Genomic DNA, 22834 nt, shown 5'->3' on the forward strand with positions numbered 1-22834 from the left:
TGAAGTGCTGTGGGCCTAGGCCCAGAGGAAATGCCTGGAAACTACTAAAGAAAAAAATAAACAAATAAGTTAGATTCTATACCTTGAACATCTGGTTATATCCCAGCATTCTATAGCCAATGGTGGACAAAAAATATTGGTCAGAATATACCTTGCAAAGTAACAATAAATGCAATATCTAACTTGCAAGAGCCCCTTAGATCTAACATAGGTGGCTTATTATATGAACATTCAGATTTGTACAATAAAGGTTCAAAACCACCGTGAATTTTCAGCCAAAAAAGCCTTGCACTTAGGGCAACAATTGCCTAGCCTTTAGGGGGGCTAATGTTCCTGGTTGTAGGATGAGGTAACTGGGGAGTAACTTGATAATGTCCCCTTCTTACACTGCAGCACCAAGTGCAACAGTTACATCAGGGCAACAGCCTGCTAGGAGAGATGAAAAGTTGTACCCAAAGTATACCGTCCTCCTACAGAGCTTCAAAGGCACAAACAGGATTTCACTACAAGCAGGGTTACAGGGTAATACTTCGATATTACTTCGACCCCTTATGTTCATACAGTCTCTCCAACAGACAACACTGTGCTTAGTTTGGACAGTCTTTGTATCTCAAACAGAATAAAGCAAACTGAGAAAATAGCACACAAATACTTGCGGAGCAGAGGAGGCACTTCTGGGCCGGAGGTTCTTTCAGCTGGAGTGCACTTGTCTTATCCAGCTCACCCAGGATATCTTATGCTGCCTCTTCCGTCCACCTGCGGGACACACAATACGGCCAGTTGTATCTGGGGCTAAAGTGCTGCTAGCATGCAAGAGCGTGGCGTCCGGATTCCTCCGCTCTCACACCTGACAGCACGCCTGCCCTCCAATCGGTGCGCTCCACACACGCTCTCAGCAGCGCTTCAGGAAGAGCGGTCACTCAGCGCCGCCACCACTGCTACCTCAGTAGTACCACTCCGCCATATCCGAGCCTCCTCCCTGGCTGCACCACAGCTCCAATTCAAAGGGAAGACAATGGGCCAAACAGGTCAAATCCGTGCTCATAGAGGTAAGTAGGATTTTATTTTCTCGTGGATTTATTTCTCACCACTGCAACAGCTTAGATGCGGTATCCCCGCGGCACAAACGGCCAAATCGTTTTCCCTTCCAGCAGGCGATATCCTTGCCACGCTGTGCGCCCCGGACATCAAAGGTAACATGGGGCAAAGAGTAAAGGCATGAATAGCAACCATCGGCCAGCACGCCGACCTGGAGCACCTTGTGTCAGAGCTCCGCCTTCTCACCGGAAACCTCCCTTTCTACTGATTACCTTGTATCTAAGCCTCTGCAGACTGCCCCCTTATTTCAGTTCTTTTGACAGACATGCATTTTAGCCAATCAGTGCTGGCTCCAAGGTAACTTCACGTGCATGAGCTCAATGTTATCTATATAAAACACATGAACTAATGCCCTCTAGTGGTCAAAATGCATTCAGATTAGAGGCAGTTTTCAAGATCTAAGAAATTAGCATATGAACCTCCTAAAATTAGCTTTCAACTAAGAATACAAAGAGAACAAAGCAAAATTGGTGATAAAAGTAAAGTGGAAAGTTGTTTAAAATTACATTCCCTATTTAAATCATGAAAGTATTTTCTGGACTTGGCTGTCCCTTTAAAGGGACACTAAACCAAAAATATTTTCTTTCATGATTCAAGTAGAGAATACAATTTTAAACAACATTCAAATTTACTTCTATTATCTAGTTTGCTTCATTATTTAGCTATCCTTTGTTGAAGAAATAGCAATGCACATGGGTGAGCCAATCATATGAAGCATCTATTTACAGCAACCAATCAGCAGCTACTGAGCATATCTAGATATGCTTTTCAGCACAGTATATCAAGAGAATGAAGCAAATTAGATAATAGAAGTAAATTGGAAAGTTGTTTAAAATTGCATGCTCTTTTTAAATCATAAAAGAAAAAATTTGGCTTTCATGTCCCTTTAAGTACTGGCTACAGTCTGCCAGTATGCAGTTTTACACTTTTTTTAAAAAAAAATTAGGCTGCAAAGCAACAAAATGTGATCATTTTCAAGGGGGGTGATTCTTTTCAATACTCACTGTATATCTGTATATATCTATACCTATATATAATTTTATATATATATATATATATATATATATATATATATATATATATATATATATATATATATATATATATATATATATATATATATATATATATATATATATATATATATAGGTATAAATATATATTTGTTTAAAAAACATCAGATATACAGTATGTATGAATAAATAGAACATATTACGTTAAGTTAAGAACATTGGAATATGAAATATGTATAGTTTCATGTCGGGTTAGCAACAATGCTATAGTGTTTGTGTTAGAGAGTGGGTTTTTTTTTCCACGTTTTTGCCTCCATTGATTTCTATTGGGGAATGCAAAAACATGATATTCGATTTTTGACTTTAAGTGCAATATGGGTTACCGCTAGCACAAAATACGTTTTTTGAAACTTGTAATATGAACGCAACCCGACTAGCGCAAAAAACCTTAACTCTAGCAGAGTTTTTGTGATCGCAAAAAAGAAATATACTGTGCCACTTGTAATATAGCCCTTAATTTCCCCATGTGTACAAGACAGGACTTTTTTCAGAGGCTTAATTGGTTTTCTTTGTGACTCCTGAAATGATTCTGTTAAAATAGGAAATCAATGACTGAGAAAGTGACTAATTTGCGTGCTTTTTCTATTGTACCCTATTACTGTTCACTTAAGCATGCATAGTCTAATCTTAGTCAAAATAAAAGTATAGAGTAGGGCTTATTATAGTAAGGGAACTAGTCATCAAAAATATAAAGCAAATTGTAGGCCATACACTGAAGGCATTATAATTTTATTTAAATGAAATACTGCAGACTCGGAGTAACATTTACATTTTTACCTACAGGTTATCTACGTATCAAGAAATCCAAAAGATGTTATGGTTTCATATTATCATTTTCAAAAAATGGTGGCGAATGTTGGCAAGGCAGAAGACTTTGAAACTTACTTCAAATTGTTTATTTCAGGATTAGGTAAGGTGAAGCTGTGGAGATCAGTTCTTATTTTACTTGAGTAATACAAAGCCTGGATCATTTTCTTTAAAATCATAATTACATAGTAAAACTTACTGTATGTGAATATAGATTAATATAGATAAAGGGAAATACAACGTGAGTGGATGAATTTAGTAAGCTATTTAAAATGTGTTACCTGTGAAGGTAACGTACAAACATCTATCTGACTTCATCATGTTTCTATGTCTTATGAATTATTATATCTACACTGAAGGATGTATGTGCACAAATAACACTGTGGGCGAGATTATATATGCGGCGCAGGCTTCAGCGCAACTACTGAAACCTGTGTCACCCGTAAATTCACCTCACACAGCGTGAAATCACATAAAACGTGCCAGCAGTTCATAAACTGCCATAAGTTGGATAAATTGGCGATGTCCAGAAATGTGCGTAAATACACATTTCTGGAGTCGCCAGTGACTTGCGGCAGTTTAGAAACTGCTGGCGCATAATAAAAACACAAATAAATCCTACATCGCCCATAAAAGTCTAACCCGCCTCCCAAATTAAACTTGACACGTAAAAACCCCTATACCCACCATCACCCCACATTGCAAATACTAATAAATGTTTTAACCTCTAAACCACAATATACCTTAATAAACTAATAACCCCTAATCTACCATCCCCCCACATGGCAACTAATAAAAGGGATTAACCCCTAAACCGCCATCCCCACAACGCAATATACCTTAATAAACTATTAACCCCTAATCCGCCATTCAACCACATCGCAATCTACCTAATAAATGTATTAACCCCTAAACCACCATTCCCCCACAACACAATATACCTAATTACACTATTAACCCCTAATCAGCCATTCCCCCAGAACGCATTAAACCTAATTAACCTATTAACCTATTAACCCCTAAATCCTACATTGCCCGTAAAAGTCTAACCCGCCTCCCAAAATAAACTTGACACATAAAAACCCCTATACCCGCCATCACCCCACATTGCAAATACTTTAATAAACTATTAACCCCTAATCTGCCATCCCCCTACATCTCAACTAATAATAAAAGTGATCAACCCCTAAACCGCCATCCCCACAATGCAATATACCTTAATAAACTATTAACCCCTAATCCGCCATTCAACCACATCGCAATCTACCTAATAAATGTATTAACCCCTAAACCACCATCCCCCCACAACGCAATATACCTAATTACCATATTAACCCCTAATCCGCCATTGCCCCACAACAAATAAAAAAGCCCCCCAAATAAAAACACCCCCTAATCTAAACTAAACTACCAATAGCCCTTAAAAAGGCCTTTTGTAGGACATTGCCCTAAGTTAAACAGCTCTTTTACATAAAAAAATACTAAGTCCCCACTAACAGTAACCACCCACCAACCCCCCCAAAATAAAAAAAACTAACACTAAAAAAACCTAAGCTACCCATTGCTCCTAAAGGGGCATTTGTATGGGCATTGCCCTTCAAAGGGCAATCAGCTCTTTTGCAGCCCATAAAAATAAAAAAATCCCTAATCTAAAAAAAAAGCCACCCCAAAAAATAAAAAAAGCCTAAATCTAATCCCCAAATAGTCACTCACCATTCCTTAAGTCTGGCGGAGAAGGTCTTCTTCCAGGCGCTGAAGGTCTTTTTCCAGGTGGTAACATCTTCTTCCAGCGCAGGGACCTCTTCTATCTTCATCCAGGGCGAAGGCAGCGTGGAGCAAGAACGCCAGCCGCGAAGCCATCCGCAATGGAGGATCCTCTCTATGCGGTAACCGCCGCACACTGAAGATTGAATGCAAGGTGCCCGTTATATATTTGGGGTACCTTGCATTCCTATTGGCTGAAATTTTCAAATCAGCTAATAGGATGAGAGCTACTGAAATCCTATTTGCTGATTTGACCAACCAATAGGATTTCAGTAGCTTTCATCCTATTGGCTGATTTGAAAATTTAAGCCAATAGGAATTATTTTGTTTTTCAGTAGTCAAAATAATTCCTATTGGTTTTTCAGTAGCCAAATTTCACCTTCCACCTGCCTTATTTGGAGGAACCAATCCAGAATTTTTTTTGGAATAGGCAAGGCTTGCAATTGTTATTTTGTAATAAAAAAAAGCCTAGATTACGAGTTTGGCGTTAGCCTTAAAAAGCAGCGTTGAGAGGTCCCAACGCTGCTTTTTTAACGCCCGCTGGTATTACTAGTCTGGCAGGAAAGGTTCTACCGCTCACTTTTCTTCCGCGACTCGAGGCTACTGCAAATCCCCTTACGTCAATTGCGTATCCTATCTTTTTAATGGGATTTGCCTAACGCTGGTATTACGAGTCTTGGAAGAAGTGAGCGGTAGACCCTCTACTGTCCAGACTCCTACCGCATTTAAAAGTCAGTAGTTAAGAGTTTTATGGGCTAACGACGGAACATAAATTTCTTAACTAAAGTGCTACAAAGTACACTAACACCCATAAACTACCTATTAACCCCTAAACCGAGGCCCCCCCACATAGCAAACACTAAAAATGTTTAACCCCTAATCTGCCGACCGGACATCGCCGCCACCAACATTATACCTATGAACCCCTAATCTGCTGCCCCTAACATTGCCGACACCTACATTATATTTATTAACCCCTAATCTGCCGCCCCCAACGTCACCTCCACCTACCTACAATTATTAACCCCTAATCTGCCGACCGGACATCGCCGCCACTTTAATAAATGTATTAACCCCTAAACCGCTGCCCTAATATCGCCGACACCTACTTACATTTATTAACCCCTAATCTGCCACCCCCAACGTCGCTGCTACTATATTAAAGGTATTAACCACTAAACCTAAGTCTAAACCTAACCCTAACCCCCCCAACTTAAATATAATTTAAATTAAATGAAATAAATTTAACAAAATTAAAAAAATCTTCATATTTAAAACTAAATACTTACAGATAAAATAAACCCTAATCTAGCTACAATATAACTAATAGTTACATTGTAGCTATTTTAGGATTTATATTTATTTCACAGGCAAGTTTGTATTTATTTTAACTAGGTACAATAGTTATTAAATAGTTATTAACTATTTAATAACTACCTAGCTAAAATAAGTACAAAATTACCTGTAAAATAAACCCTAACCTAAGTTACAATTACACCTAACACTACACTATCATTAAACTAATTACCTAAACTACCTACAATTAAATTCAATAAACTAAATGACGAAAAAAAAAACCACTAAATTACAGAAAGAAAAAAAATTACAAGAAGTTTAAACTAATTATACCTAATCTAAGCCCCCTAATAAAATAAAAAAGCCCCCCAAAATAATAAAATGCCCTACCCTATACTAAATTACAAATAGCCCTTAAAAGGGTCTTTTGCGGGGCATTACCCCAAAGTAATCAGCTCTCTAACCTGTAAAAAAAAAAACAATACCCCCCAACATTACAACCCACCACCCACACACCCCTACTCTAAAACCCACCCAACCCCCCCTTAAAAAAACCTAACTCTACCCCATTGAAGATCACCTTACTGGGAGACGTCTTCACCCACCCGGGCCGAAGTCATCCAAGAAGCCGGGCACAAGTGGCCCTCCATCCGGCAGAAGTCTTCATCCGATCGGGGCAGAAGAGGTCCTCAATCCGGCAAAAGTCTTCATCCAAGCGCCATCTTCTATCTTCATCCTTCCGGCGCAGAGCAGCTCCATCTTGAAGACATCCAGCGCGGAGCATCCTTCTTGGCTGACGGACTAACGACGAGTGAAGGTTCCTTTATATGACGTCATCCAAGATGGCGTCCCTTGAATTCCGATTGGCTGATAGGATTCTATCAGCCAATCGGAATTAAGGTAGGAAAAATCCGATTGGCTGATGCAATCAGCCAATCGGATTGACCTCGCATTCTATTGGCTGTTCCAATCAGCCAATAGAATGATTGGATCAGCCAATCGGATTTTTCCTACCTTAATTCCGATTGGCCAATCGGAATTCAAGGGACGCCATCTTGGATTACGTCATTTAAAGGAACCTTCATTCATCGTTAGTCCGTCGGCCAGGAAGGATGCTCAGCGCTAGATGTCTTCAAGATGGAGCCGCTCCACGCCGGAAGGATGAAGATAGAAGATGCCGCTAGGATGAAGACGTTTGCCGGATGGAGGACCTCTTCTGCCCCAATCGGATGAAGACTTCTGCCGGATGGAGGACCACTTGTGCCCGGCTTCTTGGATGATTTCGGCCTGGCTGGTTGAAGATGTCTCCCGGTAAGGTGATCTTCAATGGGGTAGTGTTAGGTTTTTTTAAGGGGGGATTGGGTGGGTTTTAGAGTAGGGGTGTGTGGGTGGTGGGTTGTAATGTTGGGGGGGGTATTGTATTTTTTTTACAGGTAAAAGAGCTGATTACTTTGCGGCAATGCCCCGCAAAAGGCCCTTTTAAGGGCTATTTGTAATTTAGTATAGGGTAGGGCATTTTATTATTTTGGGGGTCTTTTTTATTTTTTTTAGGGGGCTTAGATTAGGTATAATTAGTTTAAACTTCTTGTAATTTTTTTTTCTGTAATTTAGTGGGGTTTTTTCTCTTGTTAAGTGTATCCAGTCCACAGATCATCCATTACTTGTGGGATATTCTCCTTCCCAACAGGAAGTTGCAAGAGGATCACCCACAGCAGAGCTGCTATATAGCTCCTCCCCTCACTGCCATATCCAGTCATTCTCTTGCAACTCTCAACTAAGATGGAGGTCGTAAGAGGACTGTGGTGTTTTATACTTAGTTTATTTCTTCAATCAAAAGTTTGTTATTTTTAAATGGTACCGGAGTGTACTGTTTATCTCAGGCAGTATTTAGAAGAAGAATCTGCCTGCATTTTCTATGATCTTAGCAGAAGTAACTAAGATCCTTTGCTGTTCTCACATATTCTGAGGAGTGAGGTAACTTCAGAGGGGGAATAGCGTGCAGGTTTTCCTGTAATAAGGTATGTGCAGTTAAAATATTTTTCTAGGAATGGAATTTGCTAGAAAATGCTGCTGATACCGAAGTAATGTAAGTAAAGCCTTAAATGCAGTGATAGCGACTGGTATCAGGCTTATTAATAGAGATACATACTCTTATAAAAGTGTATTTTAAAACGTTTGCTGGCATGTTTAATCGTTTTTTATATATGTTTGGTGATAAAACTTATTGGGGCCTAGTTTTTTCCACATGGCTGGCTTGAATTTTGCCTATAAACAGTTCCCTGAGGCTTCCCACTGTTGTAATATGAGTGGGAGGGGCCTATTTTGGCGTTTTTTTGCACAGCAAAAATTACAGACACAGACATCCAGCTTCTTCCTGCATGATCCAGGACTTCTCTGAAGGGCTCAAAAGGCTTCAAAAGTCGTATTGAGGGAGGTAAAAAGCCACAGTAGAGCTGTGGCAGTTATTGTGACTGTTTAAAAAACGTTTTTGTCATTTGTTATTCCGTTTTTGGTATTAAGGGGTTAATCATCCATTTGCAAGTGGGTGCAATGCTCTGCTAACTTATTACATACACTGTAAAAATTTTGTTAGTGTAATTGCATTTTTTCACTGTTATTTAAAAATTTGGGAAAATTTGTGTTTCTTAAAGGCGCAGTAACGTTTTTTATATTGCTTGTAAACTTGTTTTAAAGTGTTTTCCAAGCTTGCTAGTCTCATTGCTAGTCTGTTTAAACATGTCTGACACAGAGGAACCTACTTGTTCATTATGTTTGAAAGCCATGGTGGAGCCCCATAGGAGAATGTGTACTAAATGTATTGATTTCACCTTAAACAGTAAAGATCAGTCTTTATCTATAAAAGAATTATCACCAGAGGGTTCTGTCGAGGGGGAAGTTATGCCGACTAACTCTCCCCACGTGTCAGACCCTTCGCCTCCCACTCAGGGGACGGACGCTAATATGGCGCCAATTACATCAGGGACGCCCATAGCGATTACCTTGCAGGACATGGCTGCAATCATGAATAATACCCTGTCAGAGGTATTATCTAGATTGCCTGAATTAAGAGGCAAGCGCGATAGCTCTGGGGTTAGGAGAGATACAGAGCGCGCAAATGCTGTTAGAGCCATGTCTGATACTGCGTCACAGTATGCAGAACATGAGGACGGAGAGCTTCAGTCTGTGGGTGACATCTCTGACTCGGGAAAACCTGATTCAGAGATTTCTAATTTTAAATTTAAGCTTGAGAACCTCCGTGTATTGCTTGGGGAGGTATTAGCTGCTCTGAATGACTGTAACACAGTTGCAATTCCAGAGAAATTGTGTAGGCTGGATAGATACTATGCGGTGCCGGTGTGTACTGACGTTTTTCCTATACCTAAAAGGCTTACAGAAATTATTAGCAAGGAGTGGGATAGACCCGGTGTGCCCTTTTCCCCACCTCCTATACAGGGAGTGCAGAATTATTAGGCAAATGAGTATTTTGACCACATCATCCTCTTTATGCATGTTGTCTTACTCCAAGCTAAATAGGCTCGAAAGCCTACTACCAATTAAGCATATTAGGTGATGTGCATCTCTGTAATGAGAAGGGGTGTGGTCTAATGACATCAACACCCTATATCAGGTGTGCATAATTATTAGGCAACTTCCTTTCCTTTGGCAAAATGGGTCAAAAGAAGGACTTGACAGGGTCAGAAAAGTCAAAAATAGTGAGATATCTTGCAGAGGGATGCAGCACTCTTAAAATTGCAAAGCTTCTGAAGCCTGATCATCGAACAATCAAGCGTTTCATTCAAAATAGTCAACAGGGTCGCAAGAAGCGTGTGGAAAAACCAAGGTGCAAAATAACTGCCCATGAACTGAGAAAAGTCAAGCGTGCAGCTGCCAAAATGCCACTTGCCACCAGTTTGGCCATATTTCAGAGCTGCAACATCACTGGAGTGCCCAAAAGCACAAGGTGTGCAATACTCAGAGACATGGCCAAGGTAAGAAAGGCTGAAAGACGACCACCACTGAACAAGACACACAAGCTGAAACGTCAAGACTGGGCCAAGAAATATCTCTAAGGTTTTATGGACTGATGAAATGAGAGTGAGTCTTGATGGGCCAGATGGATGGGCCCGTGGCTGTATTGGTAAAGGGCAGAGAGCTCCAGTCCGACTCAGATGCCAGCAAGGTGGAGGTGGAGTACTGGTTTGGGCTGGTATCATCAAAGATGAGCTTGTGGGGCCTTTTCGGGTTGAGGATGGAGTCAAGCTCAACTCCCAGTCCTACTGCCAGTTTCTGGAAGACACCTTCTTCAAGCAGTGGTACAGGAAGAAGTCTGCATCCTTCAAGAAAAACATGATTTTCATGCAGGACAATGCTCCATCACACGCGTCCAAGTACTCCACAGCGTGGCTGGCAAGAAAGGGTATAAAAGAAGAAAATCTAATGACATGGCCTCCCTGTTCACCTGATCTGAACCCCATTGAGAACCTGTGGTCCATCATCAAATGTGAGATTTACAAGGAGGGAAAACAGTACACCTCTCTGAACAGTGTCTGGGAGGCTGTGGTTGCTGCTGCACGCAATGTTGATGGTGAACAGATCAAAACACTGACAGAATCCATGGATGGCAGGCTTTTGAGTGTCCTTGCAAAGAAAGGTGGCTATATTGGTCACTGATTTGTTTTTGTTTTGTTTTTGAATGTCAGAAATGTATATTTGTGAATGTTGAGATGTTATATTGGTTTCACTGGTAAAAATAAATAATTGAAATGGGTATATATTTGTTTTTTGTTAAGTTGCCTAATAATTATGCACAGTAATAGTCACCTGCACACACAGATATCCCCCTAAAATAGCTATAACTAAAAACAAACTAAAAACTACTTCCAAAACTATTCAGCTTTGATATTAATTAGTTTTTTGGGTTCATTGAGAACATGGTTGTTGTTCAATAATAAAATTAATCCTCAAAAATACAACTTGCCTAATAATTCTGCACTCCCTGTATTTAGAAAAATGTTTCCAATAGATGCCACTACACGGGACTTATGGCAGACGGTCCCTAAGGTGGAGGGATCAGTTTCTACTTTAGCAAAGCGTACCACTATCCCGGTTGAGGACAGTTGTGCTTTTTCAGATCCAATGGATAAAAAATTGGAGGGTTACCTTAAGAAAATGTTTATTCAACAAGGTTTTATTTTACAGCCCCTTACATGCATTGTGCCTGTCACTGCTGCGGCGGCATTCTGGTTTGAGGCCCTGGAAGAGGCCATCCAGACAGCTCCATTGAATGAAATTATTGACAAGCTTAGAACGCTTAAGCTAGCTAACTCATTTGTTTCTGATGCCATTGTTCATTTGACTAAACTAACGGCTAAGAATTCCGGATTCGCCATCCAGGCGCGTAGGGCGCAATGGCTTAAATCCTGGTCAGCTGACGTGACTTCAAAGTCTAAATTACTCAACATTCCTTTCAAGGGGCAGACCTTATTCGGGCCTGGCTTGAAGGAAATTATTGCTGACATTACTGGAGGCAAGGGTCATACCCTTCCTCAGGACAGGGCCAAATCAAAGGCCAAACAGTCTAATTTTCGTTCCTTTCGAAATTTCAAGGCAGGAGCAGCATCAACTTCCTCCGCTTCAAAACAAGAGGGAACTGTTGCTCATTCCAGACAGGCCTGGAATCCTAACCAGTCCTGGAACAAGGGCAAGCAGGCCAGAAAGCCTGCTGCTGCCCCCAAGACAGCATGAAGGAATGGTCCCCTATCTGGAAATGGATCTAGTGGGGGGCAGACTTTCTCTCTTCACCCAGGCATGGGCAAGAGATGTTCAGGATCCCTGGGCGTTGGAGATCATATCTCAGGGATATCTTCTGGACTTCAAAGCTTCTCCTCCACAAGGGAGATTTCATCTTTCAAGGTTATCAGCAAACCAGATAAAGAAAGAGGCATTCCTAAGCTGTGTGCATGACCTCCTAGTAATGGGAGTGATCCATCCAGTTCCGCGGACGGAACAAGGACAGGGATTTTATTCAAATCTGTTTGTGGTTCCCAAGAAAGAGGGAACCTTCAGACCAATCTTGGATCTAAAGATCTTAAACAAATTCCTCAGAGTTCCATCATTCAAAATGGAAACTATTCGGACCATCCTACCTATGATCCAAGAGGGTCAGTACATGACCACAGTGGACTTAAAGGATGCCTACCTTCACATACCGATTCACAAAGATCATCATCGGTTCCTTAGGTTTGCCTTTCTAGACAGGCATTACCAATTTGTAGCTCTTCCCTTCGGGTTGGCCACTGCCCCGAGAATTTTTACAAAGGTTCTGGGCTCACTTCTGGCAGTTCTAAGACCGCGAGGCATAGCGGTGGCTCCATATCCAGACGACATCCTGATACAGGCGTCAAGCTTTCAAATTGCCAAGTCTCATACAGAGATAGTTCTGGCATTTCTGAGGTCGCATGGGTGGATAGTGAACGTGGAAAAGAGTTCTCTATCACCACTCACAAGAGTCTCCTTCCTAGGGACTCTTATAGATTCTGTAGAGATGAAAATTTACCTGACGGGGTCCAGGTTATCAAAACTTCTAAATGCTTGCCGTGTCCTTAATTCCATTCCACGCCCGTCAGTGGCTCAGTGCATGGAAGTAATCAGCTTAATGGTAGCGGCAATGGACATAGTGCCATTTGCGCGCCTGCATCTCAGACCGCTGCAATTATGCATGCTAAGTCAGTGGAATGGGGATTACTCAGATTTGTCCCCTCTACTAAATCTGGATCAAGAGACCAGAGATTCTCTTCTCTGGTGGCTTTCTCGGGTCCATCTGTCCAAGGGTATGACCTTTCGCAGGCCAGATTGGACGATTGTAACAACAGATGCCAGCCTTCTAGGTTGGGGCGCAGTCTGGAACTCCCTGAAGGCTCAGGGATCGTGGACTCAGGAGGAGAAACTACTCCCAATAAATATTCTGGAGTTAAGAGCAATATTCAATGCTCTTCTAGCTTGGCCTCAGTTAGCAACACTGAGGTTCATCAGATTTCAGTCGGACAACATCACGTCTGTGGCTTACATCAACCATCAAGGGGGAACCAGGAGTTCCCTAGCGATGTTAGAAGCCTCAAATATAATTCGCTGGGCAGAGTCTCACTCTTGCCACCTGTCAGCGATCCACATCCCAGGCGTAGAGAACTGGGAGGCAGATTTTCTAAGTCGTCAGACTTTTCATCCGGGGGAGTGGGAACTCCATCCGGAGGTGTTTGCTCAACTGGTCCATCGTTGGGGCAAACCAGAACTGGATCTCATGGCGTCTCGCCAGAACGCCAAGCTTCCTTGTTACGGATCATGGTCCAGGGACCCGGGAGCAACGCTGATAGATGCTCTAGCAGCTCCTTGGTTCTTCAACCTGGCCTATGTGTTTCCACCGTTTCCTCTGCTCCCTCGACTGATTGCCAAAATCAAACAGGAGAGAGCATCAGTGATTCTGATAGTGCCTGCGTGGCCACGCAGGACCTGGTATGTAGACCTAGTGGACATGTCATCTCTTCCACCATGGACTCTGCCTCTGAGTCAGGACCTTCTAATACAAGGTCCTTTCAATCATCCAAATCTAATTTCTCTGAGACTGACTGCATGGAGATTGAACGCTTGATTCTATCAAGGCGTGGCTTCTCCGAGTCAGTCATTGATACCTTAATACAGGCTCAGAAGCCTGTCACCAGGAAAATCTATCATAAGATATAGCGTAAATATCTTTATTGGTGTGAATCCAAGAGTTACTCATGGAGTAAGGTTAGGATTCCTAGGATATTGTCCTTTCTCCAAGAGGGTTTGGACAAAGGCTTATCAGCTAGTTCTTTAAAAGGACAGATCTCTGCTCTGTCTATTCTTTTGCACAAGCGTCTGGCAGAAGTTCCAGACGTCCAGGCATTTTGTCAGGCTTTGGTTAGGATTAAGCCTGTGTTTAAAACTGTTGCTCCCCCGTGAAGCTTAAACTTGGTTCTTAAAGTTCTTCAGGGAGTTCCGTTTGAACCCCTTCATTCCATTGATATTAAACTTTTATCTTGGAAAGTTCTGTTTTTGATGGCTATTTCCTTGGCTCGAAGAGTCTTTGAGTTATCTGCCTTACATTGTGATTCTCCTTATCTGATTTTTCAGACAAGGTAGTTCTGCGTACCAAACCTGGGTTTTTACCTAAGGTGGTTTCTAACAGGAATTTCAATCAAGAGATTGTTGTTCCATTATTGTGTCCTAATCCTTCTTCAAAGAAGGAACGTCTTTTGCATAATCTGGACGTAGTCCGTGCCTTGAAGTTTTACTTACAGGCTACTAAAGATTTTCATCAAACATCTGCCCTGTTTGTCGTTTACTCTGGACAGAGGAGAGGTCAAAAAGCTTCGGCAACCTCTCTCTCCTTTTGGCTTCGGAGCATAATACGCTTAGCCTATGAGACTGCTGGACAGCAGCCCCCTGAAAGGATTACAGCTCATTCTACTAGAGCTGTGGCTTCCACCTGGGCCTTTAAAAATGAGGCCTCTGTTGAACAGATTTGCAAGGCTGCGACTTGGTCTTCGCTTCACACCTTTTCAAAATTTTACAAATTTGACACTTTTGCTTCTTCGGAGGCTGTTTTTGGGAGAAAGGTTCTACAGGCAGTGGTTCCTTCCATTTAAGTTCCTGCCTTGTCCCTCCCATCATCTGTGTACTTTAGCTTTGGTATTGGTATCCCACAAGTAATGGATGATCCGTGGACTGGATACACTTAACAAGAGAAAACATAATTTATGCTTACCTGATAAATTTATTTCTCTTGTAGTGTATCCAGTCCACGGCCCGCCTTGTCCTTTTAAGGCAGGTCTAAATTTTAATTAAACTACAGTCACCACTGCACCCTATGGTTTCTCCTTTCTCGTCTTGTTTCGGTCGAATGACTGGATATGGCAGTGAGGGGAGGAGCTATATAGCAGCTCTGCTGTGGGTGATCCTCTTGCAACTTCCTGTTGGGAAGGAGAATATCCCACAAGTAATGGATGATCCGTGGACTGGATACGCTACAAGAGAAATACATTTATCAGGTAAGCATAAATTATGTTTTTTCGTAATTTAGTTTATTTCATTTAATTGTATTTAATTGTAGGTAGTTTAGGTAATTAGTTTAATGATAGTGTAGTGTTAGGTATCATTGTAACTTACGTTAGGATTTATTTTACAGGTAATTTTGTACTTATTTTAGCAAGGTAGTTATTAAATAGTTAATAACTATTTAACAACTATTGTACCTAGTTAAAATAAATACAAACTTGCCTGTAAAATAAAAATAAACCCTAAGCTAGCTACAATGTAACTATTAGTTGTATTGTAGCTATCTTATGGTTTATTTTATAGGTAAGTATTTAGTTTTAAATAGGAATAATTTATTTCATTGTAGTTATTTTATTTAGATTTATTTAAATTATATTTAAATTAGGGGGGTGTTAGGGTTAGGGTTAGACTTAGGTTTAGGGGTTAATAACTTTATTATAGTGGCGGCGACGTTGGCGGCGGCAGATTGGGGGTTAATTAATTTAATATAGTTGCGGCGACGTTGGGGGGCAGATTAGGGGTTAGTAACTATAATGTAGGTGTCGGCGATGTTGGGGGCAGCAGATTAGGGGTTCATTAGTATAATGTAGGTGGCGGCGGTGTCCGGAGCGGCAGATTAGGGGTTAATAGTATAATGCAGGTGGCGACGATGTTGGGGCGGCAGATTAGGGGTTAATAAGTGTAAGATTAGGGGTGTTTAGACTCTGGGTTCATGTTAGGGTGTTAGATGCAGGCATATTTTTTATTTTCCCATAGGAAACAATGGGGCTGCGTTAGGAGCTGAACGCTGCTTTTTTGCAGGTTTTTTTTTCAGCCAGCTCAGCCCCATTTTTTCCTATGGGGAAATTGTGCACGAGCACGTTTTGCCAGCTTACCGCTACCGTAAGCAACGCTGGTATTGAGGTGAGATGTGGAGCTAAATTTTGCTCTACGCTCACCTTTTTGCGGCTAACGCCAGGTTTAAAAAAACCTGTAATACCAGCGTTGGCTTAAGGTAGCATTAGAAAAAAAAGGAGCGTTAGAGCCGCAAGCCTTACCGACAAAAACTCGTAATCTAGCCGAAAGTGTTTAGCAGTTCCTTATCTGATTTCCTCTACTCAGGACTATTAGGAACAGTCAAGGAGCAGGATTGTGAAGTCTTCCATTTGTACTTCAAATTCTAAAAACTATTCATTTGAGAGTCAAATGTCAAGAAACAAAGGCAAATAATAAAAGTTTATAGCAAAGCTGTTTTAATAGATATAACTTTTATATTACAAGCTCAAAGTGTTTCGTGTCCCTTTAACATTGTATATGTTGACTTTTCACAAGATTTGTTTTATAAATCTTTACATTTCCAAGCAAGTTAATTTCATATTGGAATAAACAAATTTGTATCCTATTTTTTATCCATATTTTTTCATTCATGAATCAGATAGAAAATGCAATTTTAAATAACTTTCCAATTTATTTCTATTATCTAATTAGTTTATTTTTGTATGTTTTTTTTTTCCAAAGTATACCTAGGTATGCTCAGAAGCTGCTGATTGGTGGCTGCACAAATATCCATCAAGTCATTGGCTTTCAGCTATCTCCCAGTAATGCATCACCACTCCTTCAATAATGGATACTAAGAGAATATAAACAACAGTCTAAATATACAACTACAGCATACTATAGTGTATCGGTTGATATAAACAACAGTAGAAATATACAACTACAGCATACTATAGTGTATCAGTCGATATAAACAACAGTAGAAATATACAACTACAGCATACATCGTACTCTATATAATCTAGTATCTTAACTCGCAATATCATCCTCTTCTGTATAAGGTATTAAAGTAATATGGTCCATTTGACTCGTGTATACCTCATGAACCGCAGTGGAATGCAGTTTAAGAAAACACAATTCTAACCATTACTTAGCCAAGTCTATTGTTTAATGCAATCCAATCCTGTCATTATTATAAGTGATTTTGCAGTGTCTGAGTTAATATTCATCCATACAGTTAGCCAGCCAATTGTATACAATGCACCTCAGTTACGCCCCCATACGATGACGAGCATGGAGGGGTGTGTGAGGGAAGTGGTGACGATTGGTTAAAGCACTGACTACGACTGCATATAAATCACCTGTTACGCTAGCTTTGACTTGTTAATTTTACACTAACACACAACAGCCTACATTGAGAAAGGCCGTCATACGGCTGAAACGCGCATTTATAATTCTACTGTTTATATCGACCGTCACTGTCACTCCTGTCACCTGAAGCCGACGCTTCCTGTTATCGGCCAGGAAACAGGGGAGTGACAAACGGCTTTTTAGGGGAATAGGTTTGCTATGTGGAGTACAGAGTTTTTTCTCTATATTTTTAATAATTTACAATAAAATTTAGTTTTATGTTTTCAGACACACTGCTTTGGTAGTGCTAACAGACCATTTTTCTTCCTCCATTCTTGTATATATTAATTAGTTATAATCAAGGGGCAGCACCAGTTCCTAAAATTAGGTTCTTTCCCCTACCATGTTAAACTCATACCTTATGTAGTGCCAGTAACTTTCCCAATCCTTTCCTGCAATGAAGTATTGTAATGTTTAAAATTATTAATTAAAAATTAACACAAAATAAAATGAAAAAGTTAATTGCACACATCATAAACTGATATGATTAGTTATGTGCAAAACTTGTATTCAAAGACACAAATAATATGACTCCATCAGACATGAAATCAGCTCTCAACATACTTCCATTCTCTCACTCCCTCAAACGCTTGCCATCAACCACAACCCACATAGCCATAAATTTAGCTCTTTCTCCCCTGTTACTGAGGAAGAAGTTTCTGTACTTATACTGCACTCTCACCTCACTACCTGCCCACTTGACCCTATCCCCTCACAGCTACTCCTCTCCCTCTCGTCTACCCTTACCCCTATACTCACACACATTTTCAACCTCTCCCTCAGCACCGCAGGTCCAGCAAGCGATGCTGATAAGGCTGTTTCTGGTGGTGATGGACAACTCTTCCTCTTCACGCTCATCTACGGCCTGATCCAGCACTCTTCGCAGGGCACGCTCCAGGAAGAAAACAAATGGTATGATGTCGCTGATGGTGCCTTCGTGCGACTGACAAGGTTTGTCACCTCAAAAGGATGCATGAGCCTACAGGCATTGCCCATGAGCATCCAGTAATTTGGCAAAAAAATCCCCAGCTCCCCAGAGGCTGTCCTAGCACCCCGGTCATACAAATACTCATTAACAGCTTTTTCTTGTTGGAGCAGGCGGTTGAACATTAGGAGTGTTGAATTCCACCGTATCGGGCTGTCGCAAATCAAGCGCCTCACTGGCAGGTTGTTTCGACGCTGGATATCGGAAAAGTGCGCCATGGCCATGTAGGAACGCCTGAAATGGCCACACACCTTCCTGGCCTGCTTCAGGACGTCCTGTAAGCCTGGGTATTTATGCACAAAGCATTGTACAATCAGATTACACACATGTGCCATGCACGGCACATGTGTCAACTTGCCCAATTTCAATGCCGCCACCAAATTACTTCCATTGTCAGAAGCAACCTTGCCAATCTCCAGTTGGTGTGGAGTCAGCCACTGATCCACCAGTGCGTTCAGGGCGGTCAGGAGTGCTGGTGCGGTGTGACTCTCCGCTTTCAGGCAAGTCAACCCCAAGACGGCGTGACACTGCCGTATCCGGGATGTTGAATAGTACCTGGGGAGCTGGGGGGGGGGGTGCCGTTGATGTGGAGCAAGACGCAGAAGAGGAAGAGGTTATGGAAGAGGATGGAGTAGGAGGAGTAGTGGAGGTAGCAGCAGGCCTGCCTGCAAGTCATGGCGGTGTCACCAACTCCTCTGCAGAGCCCGGCATTCCATGCTTGTCAGACGTCAGCAGGTTTACCCAATGCGCAGTGTAGGTGATATACCTGCCCTGACCATGCTTTGCAGACCAGCTATCAGTGGTCATATGGACCCTTGCCCCAACGCTGTCTGCCAGACATGCCATTACTTCCTTTCGCACAATAGAGTACAGGTTTGGGATTGCCTTTTGTGAAAATAAATTTCTGCCAGGTACCTTCCACTGCGGTGTCCCAATAGATAAAAATTTTTTGAAAGCATCAGACTCCACCAGCTTGTATGGTAAAAGCTGGCGGGCTAAGAGTTCAGACAAGCCAGCTGTTAGACGCTGGGCAAGGGGGTGACTTTGAGAAATTGGCTTCTTACGCTCAAACATGTCCTTGACAGACACCTGACTGTGGGCAGATGACCAGGAACTGCTACGTAAGAGACTCAGTGGAGGATGGTTGAGAGGGGGCAAGGAGGACAGCAGTGGTTGACGTGGCTGAAGATGCTGGAGGAGGAGGGCGGCTTTGAGTTTGTGTGCTGCTTCTACTCATATGTTCTTCCCATCGGCGTTTGTGATGTGAGACCATGTGCCTTCACAAAGCAGTTGTACCTAGGTGGGTGTTGGACCCACGACTCAGTTTCTTTTGGCACAGGTTGCAAATGGCATCACTGTTGTCAGAGGCAGACACACACAAAAAATGCCACACTGCTGAGCTCTGCGATGACGGCCTTCTGGTGGTGGCAACAGGTGCCGATGCATGCTGTCTGACTGTGCCACTAGCTCCTTGAGACGACCTCCCCCTGCTTCCAACTCGTCTCCTCCTCCTCTCTGTCTCCCCATCTGAACTTTGTCCCCCTTTTTTTCTCTTCTAGCAGGCACCCACGTGACATCCACCGACACATCATCATCAACCACTTCACTTGTATCTGACACATCAACAGAGGAAGCAGCAGCGGGTACAACATCATCATCATCATCATCACACCGTACCTCCATGTCTGTAATGCTGCCTGACTGAGACATATCACTGTTATCTACATCCTCTGTCAATGATGGTTGCGCATCACTCATTTCTTCCAACTGATGTGTCAATAACTCCTCTGACAGATCAAGTGAAGCCGCTGTGGTGCTAGTGTTGGTGGTGGTGACAGGCGGGCGAGGGCACTGGTCACTTGAGAGGTGCCCAAAGCACAGCTGGACGTGGATGGTGCATCCAGGTTAGGAGGACTAGGAGCGGAAGCTGTAGAAGATTGGGTGTCCTGTGTTAGCCATTCAACTAGGTCCTCCTCAGAACTTTTCGCGTCCCCCCTGGCACCTGGCGTCTGAACAATGTGCATATTTGTAGGGTCTAAAGGAATCACAGCACCACGACCACTACGGCACCTGCGGGGTGGCCTGCCTCTGCCTGTCATTTTTTTTTAAATGTACACTTACAATACTATTAAACAAATTATGAGTGGTGGCATTGGGCAAGTGGGCACAGTATACGCTGTGAGTCTGACAACAACAAAAAGACTGATGTTTCAAAGTAAAAAATGTTTATTTTTTAAATATGAAAAGTACTGTGACAACAAATATGATTGGCGGCACTAGTTGGCAAGTGGGCCTGGCTGGCACACACGCTGGGAGGAAGGCAACTGCAATTAGATTACACTAGCTGACTAATGCTTCACAGTCCAAATTTTTTTTTTTTTTAAATTGACAATACTGTTAGAACAAATATGATTGGTGGCACTAGTTGGAAACGGCAAGTGGGCCTGGCACACACACTGGCAGGCAGGCAAATGCAATTCAATGGCACTAGCAGACTGATGATTCACAGTTAAAAAAGTTTTTAGTTTAAAGATTTTCAAACCTGTTAGAACTAATATGATTGCTAGCACTAGTTGGCTTGGCAAATGGGCCTGGCACACACGCTGGGAGGAAGGCAACTGCAATTAGATTACACTAGATGACTGATGTTTCACAGTCAAGAAATTTTTTATTTTAAAAATTTACAATACTGTTAGAACAAATATGATTGGTGTAACTAGTTGGCAAGTGGGTCTGGCACACACGCTGGCAGGCAGGCAACTGCAATTCAATGGCACTAGCAGACTGATGATTCACAGTCAAAAACGTTTTGATTTAAAATATTTTCAATACTGTTACAACAAATATGATTGGCAGCACTAGTTGGCTAGTGGGCCTGGCACACACGCTGGCAGGCAGGAAACTGCTATTCAATTGCACTAGCAGACTGATGATTCACAATCTAAGATTTTTTTATTTAAAAATTTTAAAATACTGTTAGAACAAATATGATTGGTGTAACTAATTGGCAAGCGGACCTGGCACACACGCTGGCAGGCAACTGCAATTCAATGGCACTAGCAGACTGATGATTCACAGTCAAAAAAGTTTTGATTTAAAAAAAATTCAATACTGTTACAACAAATATGATTGGTGGCACTAGTTGGCTAGTGGGCCTGGCACACACGCTGGCAGGCAGGAAACTGCAATTCAATTGCACTAGCAGACTGATGATTCACAATCTAAGAATTTTTTAGTTTAAATATTTACTATACTGTTAGAACAAATATGATTGGTGTAACTAGTTGGCAAGTGGGCCTGGCACACACGCTGGCAGGCAGGCAACTGCAATTCAATGGCACTAGTAGCAGAATGATGATTCACTGTCAAAAAAGTTTTGATTTAAAATATTTTCTATACTGTTACAACAAATATGATTGGTGGCACTAGTTGGCTAGTGGGCCTGGCACACACGCTGGCAGGCAGGAAACTGCAATTCAATTGCACTAGCAGACTGATGATTCACAATCTAAGAATTTTTTATTTTAAATATTTACAATACTGTTAGAACAAATATGATTGGTGTAACTAGCTGGCAAGTGGGCCTGGCACACACGCTGGCAGGCAGGCAACTGCAATTCAATGGCACTAGCAGACTGATGATTCACAGTAAAAAAATTATTTATTTTAAATATTTACAATACTTTTATAACAAATATGATTGGTGGCAATAGTTGGCAGCAAGTGGGCCTGGCACACACGCTGGAAGGCAGGCAACTGCAATTAGATTACACTAGCAGACTGATCTTTCACAGTCAAAATTTTTTTTTTTAATATTTACACTACTGTTATAACAAATATGATTGGTGGCATTAGTTGGCAAGTGGGCCTGGCACACACGCTGGCAGGCAGGCAACTGCAATTCAATTGCACTAGCAGGCTGATGATTCACAGTCAAAAAAGTTTTTATTTTAAATATTTACACTACTGTTATAACAAATATGATTCGTGGCACTAGTTGGAAAGTGGGCCGGGCACACACGCTGGCAGACAGGCAACTGCAATTAAATAACAATAGCAGACTGATGTAACAGTTTGTTTTTAAAAAAGTGACACTAATGTTACAACAGATAGGAGTGATGGCACTCAGGATAGAACTAGGCACAGTATGTGCTGGCAGCCTGACACACAGGCTGACACTAGTGGTGGCAGGGTGGCCTGTAAACTAAAATTAAATAACACTAGAAGACTGATGTAAAAGGTTTTTTTTACAAAATTTAAAATAATGTTACACCAGATTGGAGTGGTGGTCTGGCACTGAGGATGGAAGTAGGCACAGTATATGCTGGCAGCCTGACACACAGGCTGGCACTAATGGCAGCCAGGCTTGCCTGGCAACTAAAATTATATAACAATAGCAGACTGACGTAATTTTTTTTTTTTAATTTACTCTAATGTTACACCAGATATAAGTGGTGGAAAAAAGAGCTATTTATCACACTATATGATGTGGGCCAGAAACACACAGGCCTGATGGAAAATGAAATTAGATTACACTAGCAAAATGATTTACAATTTTTTTTTTTTTATT

General features: G+C 41.7%; 1 protein-coding gene across 3 annotated transcripts in view; it reads left to right on the forward strand.

Moving 5' to 3' along the window:
* Nucleotides 1-22834, forward strand: part of LOC128656711 (amine sulfotransferase) — a 130259-nt gene that overhangs the window by 65781 nt on the left and 41644 nt on the right. For all 3 annotated transcript variants that reach the window (XM_053710815.1, XM_053710814.1, XM_053710816.1), the window contains one exon: nt 2955-3081. In XM_053710815.1, the coding sequence (XP_053566790.1) occupies nt 2955-3081 (127 nt within the window). The remainder of the gene's footprint in view (nt 1-2954; nt 3082-22834) is intronic.

The sequence above is a fragment of the Bombina bombina genome, chromosome 4 (genome assembly GCF_027579735.1).
Source record: "Bombina bombina isolate aBomBom1 chromosome 4, aBomBom1.pri, whole genome shotgun sequence".
NCBI classification, from domain to species: domain Eukaryota; kingdom Metazoa; phylum Chordata; class Amphibia; order Anura; family Bombinatoridae; genus Bombina; species Bombina bombina.